General features: G+C 40.2%; 1 protein-coding gene across 6 annotated transcripts in view; it reads right to left on the reverse strand.

Moving 5' to 3' along the window:
• LOC150069015 (uncharacterized) overlaps positions 1-22,342 on the reverse strand; it is a 67,097-nt gene that overhangs the window by 27,318 nt on the left and 17,437 nt on the right. For 4 of the 6 annotated variants that reach the window (XR_016537277.1, XM_090343024.1, XM_090342997.1 and 1 more), the window contains exons 8-16: positions 21,082-21,154; positions 12,944-13,025; positions 9,326-9,354; positions 9,161-9,233; positions 7,006-7,079; positions 5,806-5,869; positions 2,469-2,497; positions 1,692-1,761; positions 451-530 (exon numbers count right to left, since the gene is read on the reverse strand). Coding sequence is in view for 5 of the 6 variants with exons in the window: in XM_090343024.1 (XP_090199150.1) it covers positions 451-530; positions 1,692-1,761; positions 2,469-2,497; positions 5,806-5,869; positions 7,006-7,079; positions 9,161-9,233; positions 9,326-9,354; positions 12,944-13,025; positions 21,082-21,154 (574 nt within the window). In the remaining variant the exon portion in view is untranslated. The remainder of the gene's footprint in view (positions 1-450; positions 531-1,691; positions 1,762-2,468; positions 2,498-5,805; positions 5,870-7,005; positions 7,080-9,160; positions 9,234-9,325; positions 9,355-12,943; positions 13,026-21,081; positions 21,155-22,342) is intronic. The other 2 variants (XM_090343005.1, XM_090343015.1) reach the window with 2 other exon arrangements.

The raw sequence follows: 22,342 nt of genomic DNA on the forward strand, positions 1-22,342 counted from the left end.
AAGAATAAATTTAGCATAAAATAAATGAATGTTGGTTTCATTATTTTATATTAAAAAAAAGTCAGTCAGGACTGAGCTGAGGATATGTTTTTGGAAATATTTAGAATATAATGGTTACCACTGACCAGTACTGAGTGACACTCCCCCCCCCCACCCCTGGGCTTGAACTCAGTACCTGAGCACTGTCCTTGGGCTTTCTTAGGGCTAGCACTCTACCACTTGAGCCACAGCACCGCTTCCAGCTTTTCTGTGTATGTGATACTGAGGAATCAAACTCAGGACTTCCTGCATGCTAGCTAAGCACTGTACCACTAGGCCATGCTAGCCCCATGAGTGATTATTTTAATTAAATGTAAATATGTACCACACTGAGTTTCTGAAGAAACAGACTGTGCATTTTATGTGACCCAAAGTATGAAATATGAGAGGAGTAATTATGTGAACCTTTACCTGCTCGGGGTTCACTGTTGCCATCATTGGAGGGGAGGGCGAGGCTGTGGAGGCGCTCAGCGGACACAGGAACGAAGACACTGGGTTCCCCCCCCCAAAAGAGAAGGAAGGAAGGAAGAAATGATGGAAGGAAGGAAAAATAAATAACTGAAACTAGGGGGAAAGTGAAGTAAGACCAATTATGACTATAATATAACTTCGCATTTATAGTGTACAGTCAGACATATTGTTATGACCCAGACATATGGCTGACAAAATAGCATTAAAATGTCTGATACATGAATTACAGTACAGTGTAAATGCGCTGGATAAATACCAGAGGACTCAGTAGAATAAAAGCAGTTTTTAAGACAGGAGTCTAGCCACTTAAGTCGCCAAGTGACGTGGACTGCAGGGACGAGCCACACAGCCAGTTCTCCACTAGTCACTTTCAAACTTTGTCAAAAACTTCCTAAGTCTCCTAGTTCACATCTTTAAACTCCTAACCACTACAGGGATTTCAAACAAGGAAACCCAGTAGACACAGACCTAACCATCAAAACACTGGGGCTGCGAGCATGGCCTAGTGGTGAAATGCTCGCCTAGCATGCTCGAAGCCCTGGGTTCCATTCCCCTAACCACATACATCGAAAAAGCCGGAAGTGGTGCTGTGGCTCAAGAGGTAGAGCTCTAGCCTTGAGAAAATCCAAGGACAGTGCTCAGGCCCTGAGCTCAAGCCCCAGGACTGGCCAAAAAAATACAAACAGTTAACCATTACATTTTTTTCCTTGTACTTATGGCTATTTTCTTGAAATATGCAGTAAATGCCAACAATAGCATTGGTATTTTTATATCAATTCATACCATCAACTTTGGGAAAAATAAGAATAGGTAAAGTGAGAGCACATACACACACACGCTCGTGTATATATGTCCATATATATGCACATATATATTACATGTATATATATACATATATATGTGGACATATATATATTTGGGGGGGGGTTGTGGGTCTTGAACTCTGGGCCTGGGCACTGTCCCTGAGCTCTTTAGCTCTACCACTTGAGCCACAACATTCTGATTTTCTGGTGGTTAACTGGAGATAAGACTCACAAAAATCCATGCCCAGGCTGGCTTTGAACCTTAATCCTCAGATCTCAGCTTCCTGATAAGCTAGTATTACAGGTGTGAGCCACTGGTGCCCTGCTCAAATATTTTAATGTAGTTCTTTTCAGAGTAATTTGTATTGCAAATCTTACCTGATTTTGTTTGTCCATTCTTCTTGGCTAATGCGTTCGTTGGAACAGAATTTGTCTTTGCAGTGGCAGGCTGGATGAATTTTCGAAACAAGATAGTTAATGATGTGTAATGATAAAAAAAATTAATAATAAAAAGAAAGTGCTTCTGTGGCTCAAAGGGATACAGCACTAGTTTTGAGCAAAAAAGAAGTCAGGGCTAGCACCAGGGTCCTGGGTTCAAGCACCATGATCAACAACCAAAAAACAAGCTAGAAATATTACCAACTAGAGCTGATTTAATTTTTGAGGCCAGGAGTGTGCCTAGTAGTAGAGTACAAAGCCCTAGATTCAATTCCTTCCTATCACATACTCAGAAAAAGCTGAAAGTGTGTTGTGGCTCAAATGGTAGAGCGCTATCCTTGAGAAAGCTCAAGGACAGCCCAGGCTGTGAGTTCAAGCCCATGAACTGGCAAAAACACACACACACACACACACACACACACAATTTTTTAATGTTGTGTAATAACAATAATGTTGTAGAGCCGGGAGTTTGGCCTAGTGGTAGAATGCTTGCCTAGCATGCATGAAGACCTGGGTTCGATTCTTCAGTACCATATACCTAGAACAAAAAAAAAGCTGGAAGTGATAGTATGGCTCAAGTGGTAGAGTTCTAGCCTTGAGAAAGCCCAAGGACAGTGTTCAGGCCCTGAGTTCAAGGCCAAGGACTGGCAAAAAAAAAAATGTGTAATCCACATGATATGTATTTAACAATTCAAGACAGAAATATAAATCTATTACCTTCAAATGAAAACATTTCTCAGGCCATACTGAAAAACAAAAGGGAATATGATGAATTCTATAATAATGCTAACCATCATTTTTTTTTTTTTTGCCAGTCCTGGGGCTTGAGCTCAGGGCCTGAGCACTGTTCTTGGGCTTTCTCAAGGCTAAAGCTCTACCACTTGAGCCACAAGACCATTTCCGGCTTTTTCAATGTATGTTGTACTGAGGAATCGATCCTGGGTCTTTGTGCATGCTAGGCAAGCACTGTACCACTAAGCCAAACTGCCAGCCCAATTCTTGAACAATTAGGACAGTGTTAAATGCTCATGCTTAGCCTTCAAAAATAGTTATGTTAAGTTTTGGATTTGGAGGTGATTTTTCTGTTACTGATTAAAATGGCAACTTAACAAATATATTAAAGAAAAATGAGAATACAATACTGGGTGCTGTTGGCTAATGCCTGTAAGCCTAGTTATTCCAGAGGCTAAGATCTATAGACCAGAGTTCAAAGCCAGCTTGGGTAGAAAAGCCTGTTGGACTTTTATTTCCACTAAACTACCAAAAACAGCCAGAAATGGAGCTGTGACTCAAGCGGTAAAGCAGTAGGCATGAGCAAAAGACACTCAAGAACAAACTCAGGCCCTGAGTTCAATCCCCAGGACTGGCACACAAAAAAGTACAGATTTAAAAGATTATGAACTTGAGATTTTAAATATGAAAAAATATCCAGGCCCAGTGGCTCATGCCTATATTCCTAGCTACTCAGGAGGCTGAGATCTGAGGATCTCAGGTCAAAGCCAGCCTGGGTACTAAAATCCATGAGACTCTTATCTCCAATGAACCACAGAAAACGTGAAGTGGCACTGTGGCACAAGGGATAGGGCGGTAGCCTTGAGCTGAAGAGCTCAGGGACAGCACCCAGGCCCAGAATTCAAGTTCCATGACCAAATAACCAAAAAAAAAAAAAAAAGAATTCAAGAAGAGGGGCTGGGAGTTTGGCCTAGGGATAGAGTGCTTGCCTAGCACACACAAAGACCCAGCTTCGATTCTCCGTACCACATACATAGAAAAGGCCAGAAGTGGTGCTGTGGCTCAAGTAGTAGAGAAAGCCCAAGGACAGTACTTGGGCCCTGAGCTCAAGCCCGGGATTGGCACCCCCTCCCCCCAAAAAAGAACAATATCCATTAATTAAAATGCTGCAGGGAGTTTGGCCTAGTAGTAGAGTGCTTGCCTAGCTTGCAGGAAGACCTGGGTTTGATTCTTTGATACCACATACATTTATTTAAAATAACCAATTTAAAATTAAAATAACAAGCTATAAACTAGGTAAAGAAGGTTTTTTTATCCAAAATTTGATTGGATGGGTAGCTCATGATATTTTATTTCATTATATATTTTTGTGAGTCATGGGGCTTGAACTCTGGGCCTGGGCACTGTTCCTGAGCTTTTCAGTTCAAGGCTATCACCCTACCCCTAGAGCCACAACCCCACTTCTTGTTTTCTAGTGATTAACTGGCGATAAGAGTCTCATAGTCTTTTGTTCCTGGGCTGGCTTTGAACCTTGATCCTCAGATCTCAGCCTCCTGAGTAGCTAGGATTATAGGCGTGAGCCATGACACCCGGCTCTCATGTTATTTTTAAAGATTTTTATGCGGAAAAAATAACCTCTTTTCTCTTTCTTTTCTTTCCTTTTCCTTTCTTTCTTTCTTTCTTTCTTTCTTTCTTTCTTTCTTTCTTTCTTTCTTTCCTTCCTTCCTTCTGTGGGTCATAGGTCTTGAACTCTGGGCCTGGACTCTGTCCCTGAGCTCTTCAGCTCAGGGCTACCCCTGGAACCTCAGCCCCATTTCCAGTTTTTCTAATGGTTAATTTGAAATAAGAGTCTCTCATTCTTTAGGGCCTGGGCTGGCTTCGAACCGTGAGATCATCAGATCTCAGCCTCCGGAGTAACTAGAATTACAGGTATGAGCCACCTTACCTGGCTTAATCTATTATCTTTTCCAAAGAAAGTAACACTTCTGAGCCGGGAGTATGGCTGAGTGGTAGAGTGCTAGCATGCACAAAGCCTGGGTTCAATTCCTTAGTATCACATATACAGAAAAAGCCTGAAGTGGTATTGTGGCTTAGGTAGCAGAGCACTAGCCTTTGGAAAGCTCAAGGAGAGTGCCCAGGCCCAGAGTTCAAGCCCCATGACTGGAAAAAAAAAAAGTGGCACTGTAGCTCAAGTGGTAGATCTCTAGTCTTGAGCTGAAGAGCTCAAGGACAGCACCAGGCCCAGAGCTCAAGCCCCACAACCAGCAAAAAAAAGAAGAAACACACACTTCTACATTCAAATGAATCTAATGTGATTAGCGAATCTCATGTCTGTGAAATAGGTGTGTGTATGTAGGTATGTATTTGAGGCCTGTTGTGTGGAGGAGAAATGAGTGGCTGATCTTTAGTCCCAATTCTAGCATCTCTTCCACCTGGCGAGAGTCTCTGAAACAGTAGTAAGATTTTCTTTGGTTTCAATACAAATATTCTGAAGCCACTTGGAGTAAACTGAGTTCTCTCTGATTTACTTAGCATTAAGTCCAAATTTACCTAGTTAAGTTTTCTCTTTCCCTCCTCTTTTCACTCTACAAATGTAATGTCCACCTCTTCAGACTTGTTTCTAATTTATATTATTTGATGGATTATTTCTAGGTTATAATTCCTCTTTATTAGTAGAATTTGGGTGGGGAGGATCATGGGGCTTGAACTTGGCCTGGGCACTGTCCCTAAGCTCTTCAGCTTAGGCTACCATCCTATCCTTGAGCCAAGCCCCACCTCCCTTTTTCTAGAGGTTAATTGGAGATAAGAGCCTCACGGACTTACGTGCCTGGGCTGGCTTTGAACCACAATCTTCAGATCTCAGACTTCTGAGTAGCTAGGACTATAGGTATGAGCCACCAGAGCTCAACTGAGAGCTTTTGAGAAATAGAGTCCTTGAGCAGCTGGAGCTGTGGATGTGCATTTTTTATGTCATCCCTTTGAGAAGCACTCATCCCTACGGACTCTGAAAGTTTCATTAAAGTTCCATTACATGTCCCAATCCTTTTTTGCCTTAGTTACTTTTTCAGATAGAGCCTTGGGTTTTACCCAGCTCCTTCTTCTTCCTACATTGCAAGGATTACAAGCCCATACCACCACAGTACACTTACTGGATGAGATGAGAGTCTCACTAACATTTTGTTCAGACTGGCCCCAAATTACAACCTCCCAATCCTCAGCTCCCCCATAACTGGGATCACAGGCAGGTACGCACATGAAGAGCAAATGATTTTAAGTAATATATAATTCTTATCTTCCATGTGACCTTTTACTTTACATTCACCTGTTTGATCTGCAGTTCCAGGAAAAGGGCCAACAGTCTTCTCCAGAAGACTCTCTGATACTTCCTGTTAAAATTAGCATCAATAATGAATTTTTCATTTATTTATTTTCTATGCACATCTCATTCTCAAAGCTGCTAGACAAAAAGTATGGAATGTCAGAATGTCTTAATGAAGAATTTCACATATGTTCACTAGGTCAGGCCTACCACTCACATTCATATGACAATGATTCTATAAACAAATCAAGTCCTGTATGGCAAAAATTGATATGTGGAAGTCACAGTTACTGAGTAGAAATGTAAAAACTGAACTAGCCAACAGCTGAGGAGCAAAATACAGAAGTAAAAAATGTTCCCTTGCAGCTGGGTGCAATGGCTCATGTCTGTAATCCTAGCTACTCAGGAGGCTGAGATCTAAGGATCGCACTTCAAAGCCAGCCCAGGCACTAAAGAACCCGAGACTCTTATTTCCAATTATCCACCAGAAACCCAGAAGTGGTGCTGTGGCTCAAGGGTAGGGCGGTAGCCTTGAGCCTAAAAGCTCAGGGACAATGCCCAGGCCCAGAGTTCAAGCCCCCCAACCAAAAATTTTTTAAAGACTAGATATTTGCTGGCTTCCTTCAATGAGATAAAGGTGAGTTAGGAGGCTTTTTTTTTTTTTTTTTATTCTAAAACCAAGGACCCATTCTGGAGGATTGTCTTAATAGATTGTAGGCTTGATTTATACAGCCGTTTTCTCTTTCTCTACAAAAATACCTAATTCCAGAAAAATTTGTAAAGACAAATTCACATTTTGCACCACAACATTACTGATAATTAACATGAAATCGCAAGTTTTGAGTCAGTGGCAATGATACCATTTTACCATGAATTCAGTTCAGAGTTAATCATAATGTCAACAGATCAGTCCTCAGATTCAAATTTAATCTTAGTTCGTCATGTCACAAAGTTTACAGATGGAAATACAAACAATAATCAATCGATCAGATTTGGGTTTGCTTTTTTTCAAGGAAAAACTGCAGCTATAAGGCACTAGAAATTCTAACAAAATCCTAAGCTTTGTGACTCATTTAAATGATTTTGCAATTAAATTAGATTATGATCTATGGATTTTATATGGCAATCAGAAATGAAATTTCATTTGGAATATGCATAGTATAAAACCAATAATAAGAATATTAAATTTAAAATCTTATATACCAGGAGATGATTATCTTTCCTGGCATCATACTGGTTTTGTTCTTTCTTCAAGGTCTCTTTTAAGACTGCTTCTGCTAACAAAATCATTAAGTTAAAATAGCATACTAAGAACAGTTGGATTAAATGACAGTTGTCAGAACAGAACTTTACAAATACTATTCACAATAAAAATATAATCACTACCCAAAGCTATGGACATGGTAATGGAAATATAAGCATAACTATATAGACATAAAAACCTATGACTCTATGGGCCGGGAGTTTGGCCTAGTGGTTAAAGTGCTTGCCTAGCATGCTTCATGAAGACCCGGGTTCGATTCCTCGGTACCACATACATAGAAAAAAGCCGGAAGTGGTGCTTGAGGCTCAAGTGGTAGAGCTCTAGCCTTGAGAAAGTCCAAGGACAGTGCTCAGGCCCTGAGCTCAAGCCCAGGACTGGCCAAAAAAAAAAAAAAAAAAACCTATGACTCTATAGACATATTTTATTTCATAAATTAATATGTTTCTATGACATATAAACCCTTAGCCTAATTGTGATTAAGTTCTAAATGCTAAGTCTCAGTGATTGTAAGTAGAGATTCCCTCCTTGAACACTTGTTTGTTAAAGTTGTCATTTAAAATATGATGTAAAAATCAATGTTAATAAATTCTTTAATAAAAAAAGTTAATATCAAAAATATATACATATATAATCACTGCCAGGTACTGGTGGCTAATGTCTGTAATCCTAGCTACTCGGGAGGCTGAGATTTGAGGATCACAGTTCAAAGCCAGCGCTGGCACAAAAGTCCATGAGACTCTTATCTCCAATTAACCACCAGAAAAAGGGGAAGTGGCACTGCTGCTCAAAGCGGTGAAAGTGCTAGCCTTGAGCTGAAGAGCCCAGGGATAGTGTTCAGATCCAGAGGGCAAGCCCTGTGAACAACAATCAATCAAGAGCCAGAAGTGGAGGTTGGGGCTCAAGTTGTAGAACACTGGATGACTGGGCATAAATGCGGGTTGTTTGTAAAGATGAGATCATACTATGTGCCCAGACAAGCTTATAACTCTTGGACTCAAAGAACCTCTTGCCTCAACCACCAAAGTAGCAGAAACTATAGATAGGAATCCTAACACCCAACTCTCCAACGAGCATCTTTAAACCTTTAACTTTGTCAAAAATATTTCTTACTTCTGTAAGCCCCTAACAACTAGAGGGAGTTCAAACAAAGAAACTGAGCATACTGAAACATAAAAGCAAAAACATCCGATTTACACTTTTAAAAATAGTTTTCTTGCTGTGTGGTTTGGAGGGATGGGGAAGAAAGATGGAAGGAGTGACACTGATCAAGTATCACTGTATTTAGCCTGTGGCTCAGGCCTGTAACCCTAACTACTCAGGAGGCTGAGATCTGAGGATCAAGGTTCAGAGCCAGCCCGGGCACAAAAGGATCTGATTATCTCCAAATAACCTCTAGAAAACGGGAAGTGGGGCTTGGCTCAAGGGTAGGCAGTAGTCTTGAGCTAAAGAGCTCAGGGATGGGCCCAGGCTGAGTTCGAGCCCCACGACCCACAAAAAAAAAAAAAAAAAAAAAAAAGATTCGTTGTATTTATAATACTTGGTTGCATGGTAACTTTTTGTACAACTACTTAAAGATAATATTTTTAAAATATTGTATATATTAATAGATCATTTTTTGAAATATGGGTGTCAATAAGTACATTGGCAGGGTTTTGTTGTTGTGTTGTTATATGCTGGTCCTGGGGTTTGAATAAGTTATTTTGTTTGAGGCTAGTGCCCTACCATATGAGCCAAAGTTCCACTCGCAACTTTTCTGAGGTTAATTGGAGATAAAAGTCTCATGGACTTTCCTGTCAGGACTACCCTTAAACCAGGTCTCAGCCCCCCTGAGTAGACAGTGGTGCAGGTGTGAGCCATTAGCCTCCTGCTTGATATTGCAAAAGGATTAGGAATGAGAGGACTGGAGCATTTCAAATGTTTTTAATGTATTTCTTTTTTTCTGACCTTTTTTTTAAACCAGTCTTGGGGCTTGAACTCAGGGACTGGGCACTGTCCTTGAGCTTCCTCAAGACTAATGCTCTACCACTTGAGCCACAATGCCACCCAGCCTTTTAATGTATTTCTTCGCAGGGTAATTTGTATTGCATATCTTACCTGCTTGTAACGTTTGTCCATTCTTCTTTGCTAATGCCTTAGTTGGAACAGAATTTGTCCTGGCAGTGGTAGGCTGGATGAGTTTTTGAAACAGTATAATTAATGAATGATGTGTAACCCATATGATATGTACTTAAAAATTGAATAGAAATATAAAGGCATTACCTTCCAAGGGAAGCGTTTCTCAGCCCATACTGAAAAGTAAAAGGGAAAATAATGCCTGATTCAAGCACCAAGACTGGCAATAAATAAATGAATCTTGCAAAAGTTAGTATTTTATTTTGTTACTGATTAGGACAAAAATGTGGCAGAAATATATTAAAGACCTAATACAATCTGCTTTTGCAATTTCAAATGTGAAGCAATATTCCTAATGATTTTTAATAAAATAGAAAAATGTAATTATGCCAATATAAATATGCTGATAGATAGGGACAAAAGTGATTCCCATCAGAGTGGTTGATCATAAGGACAAATATCAAAGCTGGTGGAAGAACTGCATACATTCGGGTTTGTTTGTTTGTTTTGCCAGTCCTGGGTTTGAGCTCAGGGCCTGAGCACTGTCCTTGGACTTTCTCAAGGCCAGAGCTCTACCACTTGAGCCTCAGCACCACTTCCAGCTTTTTTCCATATATGTGGTACTGAGGAATCAAACCTGGGTCTTCATCCATGCTAGGCAAGCACTCTACCACTAGGCCAAACTCCAGGCCCCAACTACATATATTCTTGATGGAACACCTCAGAATCATTCAAACCATTAAACTACAAGAACTCATTATTTTATATTTTTTCAGTAGTACCTAATAGAACACAAATGAAAATAGAGTTTATATTTATTTCTTCTCAATATAATGTTTATGACACTTGGGTGTATATGCCACTAATAGTATTTCCTTATATACACTTAAACTATTGATTTGTCTCTATATAATCTAGTTTACTTATATTTGATTTTTAAATTTTTGGTGTGAGTACTGAGATTTGAACTCAAGGCCTCACACTCCCATCCCAGATGACAGTTTATGGCTCTACTATTTGAACCACATTTTCACTTCCAGTTTTTTTGTTGTTTAACTGGAGATTTAAAAAAATCTGGGGAATTTGTTTTTCTGAACAATATCTGAGGTTCTCAGATCTACTTCAACCTCTTGAGTAGCCAGAATTATAGGCCTGAGATTTCTATGTTTAAACAAAACAAAACAAAACAAAAACCAGATGCAGTGGCTCATGCCTGTAATCGTAGCTACTCCGAAGGCTGAGATCTGAGGATCAAGATTCAAAGCCTGCCCAGGCACAATAGGACCTGAGACTCTTATCTCAAATTAACCACTAGAAAATGGAAAGTGGGACTTGGCTCAAGGGTAGGGCTGTAGGCTTGAGCTGAAGAGCTCAGGGATAGCACCAAGGCCGAAATCAAGCCCCATTACCCACAAAAAAAAAAAAATCCAAGAAGTTACATGAGCCAGATTTAAGGGGAATATTGGGGCAAGGGGGAGTGACCCTGGGGCTTGAACTCAGGGCCTAGACACTGTACCTGAGCTTTTTTTTTTCTACTCAAGGCTAGCTCTTGACCACTTGAGACAGCTCTACTTCCAATTTTTGGCAGTTAATTGGAAATAAGTGTCTCATAGACTTTCCTGTCTGGGCTGGCTTCAAACCAGGATCCTCAGATCTCTGCCTCCTGAGTACCCAGGATTACAGACATGAGCCGCTGGTGCTCAGCATTATATTTTCAATATTGAAATATAATATGCAAAAAAATGTCACAGAATCATAACTATTGAAAAATCTTTATACTTTAAACTCAGTATAATGTTTTCTAAAAACAACCACTTTCTCATTAAATTAACTGTAATTTTCTTATACCATTTCTTATACATTTCTGTCTTGGAAGTGGCACTGTAGCTCAAAGGGGTAGGGCAGTCACCTTGAGCTGAAGAGCTCAGGGACAACGCCCAGGCCCAGAGTTCAAGTCCCATGACCGACAAAAAAAAAAGTACATTGTCTGGATATATCATCTTTCTCCAAAGGGTTTTTATGGAACAAACATCGAAAATCTAGCTATCTTTGAGAATTCAACTCATCCAAATTAATCTAATCTGATTAACCGGTGTTTATGAAACCTGAATTGTTGATGCTAGTTATTAATTATGGAGACATGGGTGGCTGCAATTGACTGGGTTCTAGCAGTCCCTCCACCAGGCGGGAATCTCTGGAGCAGAGCTGATCTTGTCTCTGTTTTCAATGGATGTATACTGACACCACTGCAGGTGAGTTCTTTCAAATGTTCTCATCACTAACTCTGGAACTACCTAGTGACGTGTTCTCTGCTTTTCCTGCTTTCCACTAAAATTGCCCTCCTTTTCAAAAGTAATTGTTAAGATATGTAGCATTTACTCTATTTTATATTATTTTTATGAAATGTCCCACCACATAATTCTTCATTATTCACATATAACCTACTAATCTGTATTTTTTTCTTCCCCTTGCTTCTTCCTCCTTACTAAAAGCATACGCAGAAATTAAGCAATTTTTATGCTTTCTCCTGGTCACCTTGTGTCTTAAACTATTATCCTCTGGCTTTTTAATGTTAACTTCTTTTTTATTCTTCTTTTCTTTATGTACTGGTCCTGGAGCTCAAACTCTGGACCTGGGCCCTGTTCCTGAGCTTTTGTTCTCAAAGCCAGCACTTTACCACTTGATCCACAGCTCAACTTCCAGCTTTTTGGTGAAAATTTGGGGATATAAAAGTTTCTTATGTCTGTCTCCCCAGGCTGGCTTTGAACTGTGATCCTCAAATCTCAGCCTCCTGAGTAGTTAGGATTACAGGTGTGAATTATAGGCATGAATCACCAGCGCCCAGCAGTCTCAAGTTCTTTAAAAGGAAGCATCACAGTGCTACTCAGAGAATGGTCTCAAGAGTTGGAACTGAGAACTTGAGAATTACAAATTCCCAGACCAACAAAGGCCTGACATTATCCAAAGTTTCTGCAAAGTTTGAGAAGCCCTGGTATGTGGGATCTGCTTCCAAACACCTTTATAGTAACTTGGAATGTAGCCTCAAGTTCAATCCTCTCATCAAATTGAAACTCTAGGGGATGACTTAAATTTTCCAGTGAAATTTTGACCTAGTAATGACTTTCCTGATCTCTTCATTACTAATCGTATATTTTTCTTCTTTCCATTTCTAGTCTTTAGAAAAACAAATGTTCATATGCCATTAAATTACAAATATCATTGACCTTAGGTTTTATTTAACTCTAGAAAACAAAACATGGCTCTACATAATCCAGTACATAAACCCTTAAATACCTTCCCCACTGACAGGAAGACAGGAAAGCTAGGAATGCTTTGTTCCACTTCCTAAAAACTAGTCTGGTGACAGAACCCTCACTCCATATTTCTCCCATATTTCTAATACCATGCACTTTTTCTCAGGATTTGCTCTGTGTTTCCACACTCTGTCATGCACAATTTCCTCTTCCTGCTTCATTCACTCCCTGTTCCCTCCGCCTTTCTTAGTCTTCATTTTCTCCACTCCTCCTTCATTGTTTGCTAAATTTCCTCCGGTATGAGCTGATCCTAGAGTGGCACTCCACACTCATGATTCAGCTCCCTTCCTGATAGCCTCTGTTGCTGAAAGTTGATAGGATGTACATTCACATTAAATGTCTCCTTCTACCAGGAATCATTTGTCATGTACACTCTGGTTCCCAGAAAATATCATGGCTCCTATTTTTAAACACATATTGTTGAATTAATTTTATAATATATGATCCTTACCTTCTCTTTGATCGTCTCCAATTTGTTTTCCATGCCCAAGAAAATCCTCAATACTCTTCTCTGAAAGACTCTCAGAGATTATCTGTTAAGAGTGACAATAATTAGGCCAAGTGAGGTGGCTCATGCCTGTAATCCTAGCTACTCAGGAGGCTGAGATGTGAGGATCTCAGTTCAAAGCCAGGCTTGGCATTAAAGTCCACGAAACTTATCTCCAATTAACCACTAGAAATCTGGAAATGGCACTGTGGCTCCAGGGGTAGGGTGCTAGCCTTGAGCTAAAGCGCTCAGGGACAATGCTCAGGCCCAGAGTTCAAGTCCCATGACCCCCCAAAAAAGAGTGACAGCAATCATAACTTGCAAAAAGTTTTATCTAGTTTTATCTATCATTTCTAAGTAGATAGCTGAATGTCCTGCTTTGAGGACAATTAGACTTAATAAGAGAAGACTGTGCAAAAATTCAGAGCCTCTCAATGAAGCACTTCATGCATGCTCTGCATGAAGTTCAAGCCAATCTTTTACCTTCACATGGCTACTTACTTTCTTTTTTTCATATATTTTTATTGTAATTAATAGAAGGGTTACATTATATTCACCAGATAGAAGGTGCATTACATCACAAACATTGATACCCTTTCTCGTGACATGGTCCCCATTTCCCTCCCCCCCCACTCATCTTGATTTACCCCCTTCCCTATCCTATCTCAAATAACCAATTAAGCATATATGAAATATATCAGATAACAAGGTGAAATATTGTAACAATGTGAGATAACCAAGGGACAGCAAAAGAGATGAGCGATAACATAGTACATTAAGGACAACAGTCACTCATTATATGGCTTTTGTTTCTATATCCTAGAGGTCCTTTCATTTAGCATCATACTATATGACCTTATGTATCTAGATTTTGTTCTATTGTAAATCTCTGCTAGGAGAGGCCAAGGTTTCTACTGATTATGACAAATGAGGGAAACCATTGAGCCTATGTTCCTTTGAGTCTGGCTTACTTCACTTAATATGATTTATCTAAGTCTTTCCATTTTTTTACAAATGGGATGATGACGTTCTTCCTGACAGCAGCATAGAATTCCATTGTGTATAAATACCACATCTTGTTGATCCACTCATCAACTGAGGGACATCTGGGTTGGTTCTATATCTTTGCTATGGTAAATAGTGCTGCACTGAACATCATTGTGCTAGTGGATTTAGTATGTCCTTGTTTCTGGCCGATTGGGTAAATGCCAAATAGTGGAATTGCTGGGTCATATGGGAGCTCTATATTTAGTCTTTTGAGGAACTGCCATACTGCTTTCCATAGAGGTTGAATGAGTTTGCACTCCCACCAACAGTGTAGTAGTGATCACTCCTGGCCACATCCCTTCCAGCATCTGTTGTTATTAGATTTCTTGATCCTGGCCATTCTAACTGGAGTGAGGTACAATCTTAAAGTTGTTTTCATTTACATTTCTTTTATGACCAGAGATGTTGAGCATTTCTTCATGTGTCTATAGGCCATTTTTATTTCTTCTTCAGAGAGACTCACTTTAAGTCTTTGGCCCATCTTTTAATGGGATGGTTGTTTCTTTGGAGATTAGCTTTGGAGTGATTCACTTTTTGAGCTGTTGATATATTTTAAATATGAGGCCTTTCTCCGTTGTATGGTTAGTGAAGATCTTCTCCCATTCTGTGGGCTTTCTAGTTAATTTGCTGGCTATGTCCTTTGTACATGGCTACTTACTTTCTAAGCCAGTCATGGAAGTTGAGAGGAAATGCATTCATGGACACAGGTATTATGCATGTATATAATTAACAAAGAAAACAACTTAAGGGGCCAGGAGCATAGCCTAGTGGTAGAGTGCTTGCCCCACATGAAGCCCTGGATTCAATTCCTTGGTACCACATACACAGAAAAAGCTGGAAGTGGTGCTGTGGCTCAAGTGGTAGAACACTAGCCTTGAGGAAAGCCCAAGGACAGCAGCAGTCAGGCCAAGTCCAAGGTCCAGGACTGGCACACACACACAAAAAAAGAAAAACAATTTAGGAATATGCAATCTTGGATTCCATACCCCATGATTTTTCAAAACACATATTTAAACAAATGGTTATAAACACCCTTATTATATTTCCATGGTAACATGGCTTTAATGTTAAGATAGTTGTCTTGAGAAGAGACTTCAGGGTATGTCATATTAAGTATAAACAGGACATATTAAATGCTGCTTTATCAGGTGAGGTGTGTTTTACGAGCATTACTTTATGTACAGATTTTACTAACAGTAAAAAGGTTTTGAAAATGTAACAAGAAACATTTTCTTCAGGTTGTGTTTAAATAAGTGCATGAAAATTCTAGAGATGATATGCAACTCTTTCCTTATTAGGAAGGAACTATACCAGAAGCCTCAGTAAGAAGGAAGCACAAATGTGTTTACATTCTGTGTGTCTGAAATACACCACACACTTCTATTTTCTTGTATACATATTACATAAAGAATAAGTGAGCCTGGAGCCAGTAGCTCACACCTATAATCCTAGCTAGTCAGAGGCTGAGATTTGAGGAGCCCTGGTTCAAAGCCAGACCAGGCAGAAATGTCTAAAACTCCTATCTTTAATTAAGCACCAAAAAATCAGAAGTGGAACTCAAGTGGTAGAGTTCCAGCCTTGAGCAAAAGAAGCTAAGAGACAGTGCCCCTAGGCCTGAGTTCAAGCCCCTGTACTGGCACAAAAAGACAAGAAGAAAGGAAGTGGGAGGAGGAGGAGAAGGAGGAAGATAAGAGAGGAGGAGGAGGAGGAAGAAAATGAGTGGAAGGAGAAGGACAAAGAGAGAGGGGAAGAGGAAGGAGAGGGGGGTGAGGGAGGAGGAAGAGGAAGAAGAACAGAAGAATGGCTATGGAGATGATTCTGTTAGCTTATGCTTCCTGATTACTCTGGAATATCAAAAGTGACAGGAAGAATAGATGTCATCCACTGATGCTTGTCCAGAATGTACTCCCCCAATACTTCCACATGGCTCACACATTTGCATTTTAACTGTCACCCTCAAGAAAATGGCCTCTATGACTGCAGAATTACACTATGCTCCCATCTCCATTGTAACATGAATTTCATTATTCTGTAATCTAAATCCTACTTTTTATATAAATCACCTACACTGACTTACAGTATTTACTGTTTGTTGTATTTTTAACTCTTTTTTTTTTTTTTTGGTACTGAGGATCCAGCCCAGGTTATTGCATTTGCTAGGCATGCATTTTACCACTGAGCTACATCCCAGCCCTTGTCCTGTTTTTAAAACTGTAGTATAATTCCAGTCTGGTTTACCCAGTGTTTTAACTGCTTAGTATACAGTGAATATGCTCAATAACAGAAACATATGCAAAGTCAAAACATTTAAAATATATGCAATGTCAAAACATTTAAGATCCCAGGAACAAGGTCTCAAGTAGCAAATGGCCATATTCCTGAAAATTTTTCCCATCACTAGGCTCTAATATTTGGCCCACACCAAAATAGAATCACATTTGTCCCATTCAGCTTTTCCATTATTTTACTGACAGTACTACTATTTGATCACCCTTGTGCTCAATAAGTATCCTCAATGTTTATTTTTCCATTTAATACCCTGGGGATTGTTTCATCTTACATAGTATACTTGTTTTACAGGTCACTGAATAATTTCACATTTCTTATGCCATTTCTTCATTCCGAACACCTAAAGGTAGATATATGCTACCCCCAAGAAGGACCATGAAATTCAACTAATTAACTTAATTTGTCCCTTATTACCTAATTCCCAGATGACAAACAGCAAATTGATTTATTATATATACTCTACGGATAAGCCGTTACCAGTGCCGAAGGTTCAGGCCTTTTCCATCTTCCCACTGATCACTTTTAAATAGGTCATTTTTATTTATAGTTATGCCCTCTCAAAGCATATCTGCCCTAGAGATGTTCAAAGCATTCTATTTATGAAAGTGGTTCTTCATAAAAATACCATGAAAAGCTGGGCCTGGTGGCTCATACCTGTAATCCTAGCTACTCGGAAGGCTGAGATCTGAGGATCAAGGTTCAAAACCAGCCCAGACGTAGCCTTGAACTGAAGAGCTCAGGAACAGTGCCCAGGCCGAGTTCAAGTTCCATCACACACACACACACACACACACACACACACACACACACACACACACACACACACACACACACACAAAGCCCAGGCACTAAAGTCCCTGAGACACTTATCTCCAATTAACCACGAGAAAACTGGGACTGGTGTTGAGCTCAAGGACAATGCCCAGACCCAGAATTCAAGTCGCAAGACCAAAAAAAAAAAAAAAAAAATGCCATGAAGCTGAATTGTTATTTCAATGTCTCAAATTTACACTTCATATTTTCCTTTTCTGAAACATTCCTGAAAATCCAAGTAAACTAGTAATTCTAATATGTGAAACGTAATGTGTTTCCAATCTTCCTGTGATATAATACACATTTTTGAATTTAATTTATTGGGAAGGTAATGTACAGAGTGGTTATAGTTATATACATAAGGTAGTTAGTATATTTCTTGTCGAACATTGTTTCTTGGGGCTGGGAGTTTGGCCTAGTGGTAGAAATCTTGCCTAGCATGCAGGAAGACAGGGGTTTGATTCCTCAGTACCAGATATATAGAAAAAAGCCAGAAGTGGTGCTGTAGATCGAGTGATAGAGCCCTAGCCTTAAGAAAACCCAAAGACAGTGCTCAAGACAGAGGGGGGGGGGGGGAAGAAAAGCAATGGTGGTTCATGCCTGCAATCCTAGATACTCAGGAGGATGAGATCTAATAACTGAGATTCAAACCAGCCCAGGCAGATTTAAAAGACCTGTGAGACTTTTTATCTCCAACTAACCAGCAAAACTTTGGAGGTAAAGGTATGGCTCAAATGAGAGAGCTATAGCATTGAGTGGAAAAGTCAAAAATTGAGTTCAAGCCCCAGGATTGGAAAGAAAAATCTAGGCCTGGGAGTTTGGCCTGGTGGTAGAATGCTTGACTAGCATGCACGAAGACCTGGGTTCGATTCCTTGGAACCACATACATAGAAAGTGGTGCTGAGGCTCAAGTGGTAGAGCTCTAGCCTTGAGAAAGTCTAAGGACAGTGCTCAGGCCCCCATTTCAAGCCCCACAACAGGCAAAAAAAAATCTTGAATCTCAAGGGTTTGTTTTGTTTTGTCAGTTTTGGGGATAGAACCCAGGTTGAATTTAGAAGAGATATTCTTTTTTTTTTTTTTTTTTTTTTTTGGCCCCTTTCTCTTTCTGGCCCGGCTAGGCCCCCCTTTCTAGCTCAGGCCCCGCTCGCTCCGGCCCTGCTCGCTCCGGCCTGGCTTGCTTCCGCCCGGCTCGCTCCAGCTTGCTCTTGGCCCCGCTCGCTCCGGCCCGGGTCGCTCCCGCACGCTCCTGGCCCCGCTCGCTCCGGTCCGGCCCTGCTCCTGGCTTGCTCCGGCCCCGCTCGCTCCGGCCCCGCTTGCTTCCGCCCGGCTCGCTCCTGCTCGCTCTGGCCCGGCTCGCTCCGGCCCGGCCCTGCTCCTGGCTTGCTCTGGCCCCGCTCGCTCCGGCCCGGCCAGCTCTCGCTTGCTCCTGGCTCTGCTCGCTCCGGCCCCTTCTCGCTCTGGCCCCGCTCGCTCCCTGGCTCGGCTCGCTCCCGCACGCCAGTCCTGCTCGCTCCGGCTCCGGCCACCACTCGGTTGGGCTCTGTTCACTTCAGCTCAGCTTGCTTCTTTCACTCTCTGTCGCCGTCGCAGTCTCGTCTCTGCCACTTCCGGCTTGGTTGTGTATGTGGGATACCGAGGAATCGAACCCGGGTCTTTGTGCATGCTAGGAAAGCACTTTAACCGCTAGGCCAAACTCCCGGTCCCAGAAGAGATATTCTTATGTGATTATGGAATGAGGTATGTCTAAAGAGCCAGTATGATATAAAAAACAAGATGTAAAATTCTATTTTAAAATGTACATTTTTTTATAACCTCAATGAAAGTTGTTGATCAATAATGGGTTAAGAACAGGGAAAGAGCTACCAGCTCTTTGGGGATGCGTACCAGCAAGAGAGGGTTGTGCTAACAAGACAGAAAAAGAATAAGCAGGGTCAAAGTAGAAAATAGAACAATATGTATGAAAATAGAACAATGAAATCTGAGGAAATTGTTTTAGGGAAGAAAGAGGGAGGACTGATTGTATTTGTGCATGAAAATGTGACAATAAAACCCCCTTTTTATACTCATGTCTCCTCAACATCACAAAACCCCCACAAAATGTGTAAAGGAATGTAATAGTAACTTAATAATATGTCCATAATGATACTGATCATGCTACCATTTTTAAAGTATTACTATAATCGACTTCAATTTCATTGCTATAAAAATCAATTTAATTTATGTAGTTAAGTACCACAACCTAAACGCTGGAACATTATTATTATTAGAGCAAAAGAAAAATGGTGAAAGAAATGTTACTTTAATTTTCCACTTGGAATATAAATTTGTAATCAGAATCTGTGTGTGTGTACTAATACTAGTAGTCATAACTTAGGGCTTTCACTTGGCATTTTTTGCTCACACCTGGCACTCAACCACTTGAGTGGTTCACTGGAGATGGGGATCTCAGATTTTTCTGTCCCAAGCTGGCTTTGAATCAGTCTTCAGAGTTCAGCCTCCTTAGTGGCTAGAATTACAGCTGTGAACAGTGCCCAGGAAGGTCATCAGAATTCTAAGGAATAATACAGAGCTTGGAAATGTGTGTGTGTGTGTGTGTGTGTGTGTGTGTGTGTGTGTATGAACATGGGGTTAATAATATTTTTTTCCTATTGAGGATGTTTCTCTATGTTTTCTTCCTTAATTTAATCTTCCTCAGAACATTACCTGAACATACACAACCTAAATACTAAAGAGGACTGTCTATACCATATTTTTTAGAAATTTAATAGGCTAAATTAATAGTTGTTGAATGTATATTATGTAATTCCTTTTTTAAAATCCATTCCTCTATTCAGATATTTACATTAAAAGTAATGTTAAGTTACTTATTTTACATACTTATTCAAAACTTCATTCTAAATGCTCCAGGATATACACGGGTTTCCTAATATAACTCTTGGCAGGGCAGGAACTTTAAATGAATATTTAAATTACGTACAAAATAAAAATTTGAAATGTTAGAATAACAAGGAACTTGAATAAGTTTTGTGTGCGTGTGTGTGTGCGTGTGTGTGTGTGTGTGTGTGTACCAGTTCTGGGGCTGAACTCAGGGACTTGGTACTGTTCCTGAGCTTCTTTTGCTCAATGCTAGCACTCTAGTGTTTGAGCCACACCTCTGCTTCTATCTTTTTTGGTAATTAGAGATGAATCTCCACAGGCTTTCTTGCCCTGGCCGTCTTCAAACCATGATGCACAAATCTCAGCTTCATGAATACCTAGGATTAAAGGAATGAGCTAAGTAGATTTCTGGTAGTTAATTGGAGATAAGCGTCTCACAGACTTTCCTATCCAGGCTGGATTCCAAATATGATCCTCTGATCTCAGCCTCCTGAGTAGCTAGGATTATAGGCATAAGCCACCAGCTCCTGGCAAAAATGAAAACAATTTCTAAAATTATTCTCTTATAACTAATGGGAATCTCTGATTCTGCTTAGTATTTGAAACAGATAATTTTTTTTAAGTTTCTAAGAAAAATCTGTGTGTTGTTTGAAACTAAATGCACTATGGAAATTATTTGATGACTGTAATTTGAGGCCTATAATTAATCATTGGATCTAGTAGAGATTTATTAAAATATGAGAAATATAAAAGCTCTGTTAATATAAACTAAAAGTCACAGTAAAGAATATTTATCCAAATAATCCTCAGCCAAATTTCAAATTTCCTCTACTATGGGAAAAGTACTGTGAATATAACTCTCCTATTACCATGTGTTTCTCACACCATTTTGAAAGTCCCACTATCTCAAAGCGTTTATTCATCCTTTGTTTTTCATCAAAGTAAAAAAATCACCCAGACATACACAATTCTATATAAAACAATGATGAAATAGACCGTAGCTATGTTTTAAAAGTAAACATTACCTAAAGCAAAAATCAGAGCAAGAAAATTAATCTCACACAGCATCACTTTACCTTGTTATGGTAATTACCATCACCTTGCTTTGAAATAGATGAGAAAACCTCGAAACAAGGTTCATCAGAGTACCTTTAGAACAAAAATGTAGAACAAAATGAATAATCCATTTGTTCCGTATCAAATAGTGACAGCCAATATATTGGCAAGCTTATAAATAATGAGCCTTCACCAGTAGCCAGTGGCTCATTCCTGTATGCCTATAATCCTTACTACTCAGGAGGCTGTGATCTGAGAATCATGGTTCAAAACCAGCCCAGGCAGTAATGTCTATAAGATTCTTACCTCCAATTAATCACCAAAAAGCTGGAAGTAGGCTATGAGTCAATTGGTAGAGCATTATCCTTGAGTACAGAAGCTCAGGCATAGCACGCCAGGCCCTGAGTTCAAGCCCATGACCCATAAAAAAAAAACAACAACTTCATAGATAACTTGGACACTTCAGAGGAGACACTGCTTGAAAGGCAGAGTCCTCAGATCCAAAGTACTGTAAACATCTTCCTTTCTGTGGGCTCCTATGGGCTCTGAGGGCTCAAAGAAGTCTCTATCAGTCTATCACTTTGTCTTTAGGAAGAAGGTGTAGATTTCCCGAAAGACAGATGAGTACAAAGGACCCCTGGCAGGTTTTGTTATCTTTCTCTGCTCGTGAAATGAGCTAAATGGAGGCCTAACCACCTGCTCATAGTTCAGGCTTGATTCCAACTATTCCACTGAATCTCTATAGCTGCTGTGCCCGCCAATCAGAACCCTTCTAGTGTACATAAGCATATGAAAGGCCTTGGGACAGACAGAAGGCGATTTGAAGGAGCATCTCCACCGGGCCACAGATGAGTCATTTTGCAATATCCAGTCCCTGCTACTTGAGGACTCTAATCTACACTGTAAACTGAGCTGTTGTCAGTGATGCCACATTCCTATCTGCTGTATCTACTCTTCCCAGGTCTCAAATTATTTTAAAATTTTACAACAGAAATCTTGAAAATTGTTAGTTCTAAACATTTGTTTTTGTTTGTTGCATTTTGTTTTTGCCAGTCCCCGAGCTTGAACTCAGGGTCTGGGCTCTGTCCGTGAGCCCTTTGTGCTCAAGGCTAATGCTCTACCACTTATGCCACAGAGCCACTGCAGGCTGCTGCTGCTGCTGCTGCTGCTGCTGATGATGATGATGATGATGATGATGATAATGCTGCTGCTGCTGATGATGATTAGTTTATGGGAGGTAAGTCTCTCATAGACTTTTCTGCCCTAGCCAGCTTTGAACCA

Source organism: Megascapheus bottae, chromosome 1 (genome assembly GCF_031878675.1).
Source record: "Megascapheus bottae isolate mThoBot1 chromosome 1, mThoBot2.hap1, whole genome shotgun sequence".
Lineage (NCBI taxonomy): Eukaryota > Metazoa > Chordata > Mammalia > Rodentia > Geomyidae > Megascapheus > Megascapheus bottae.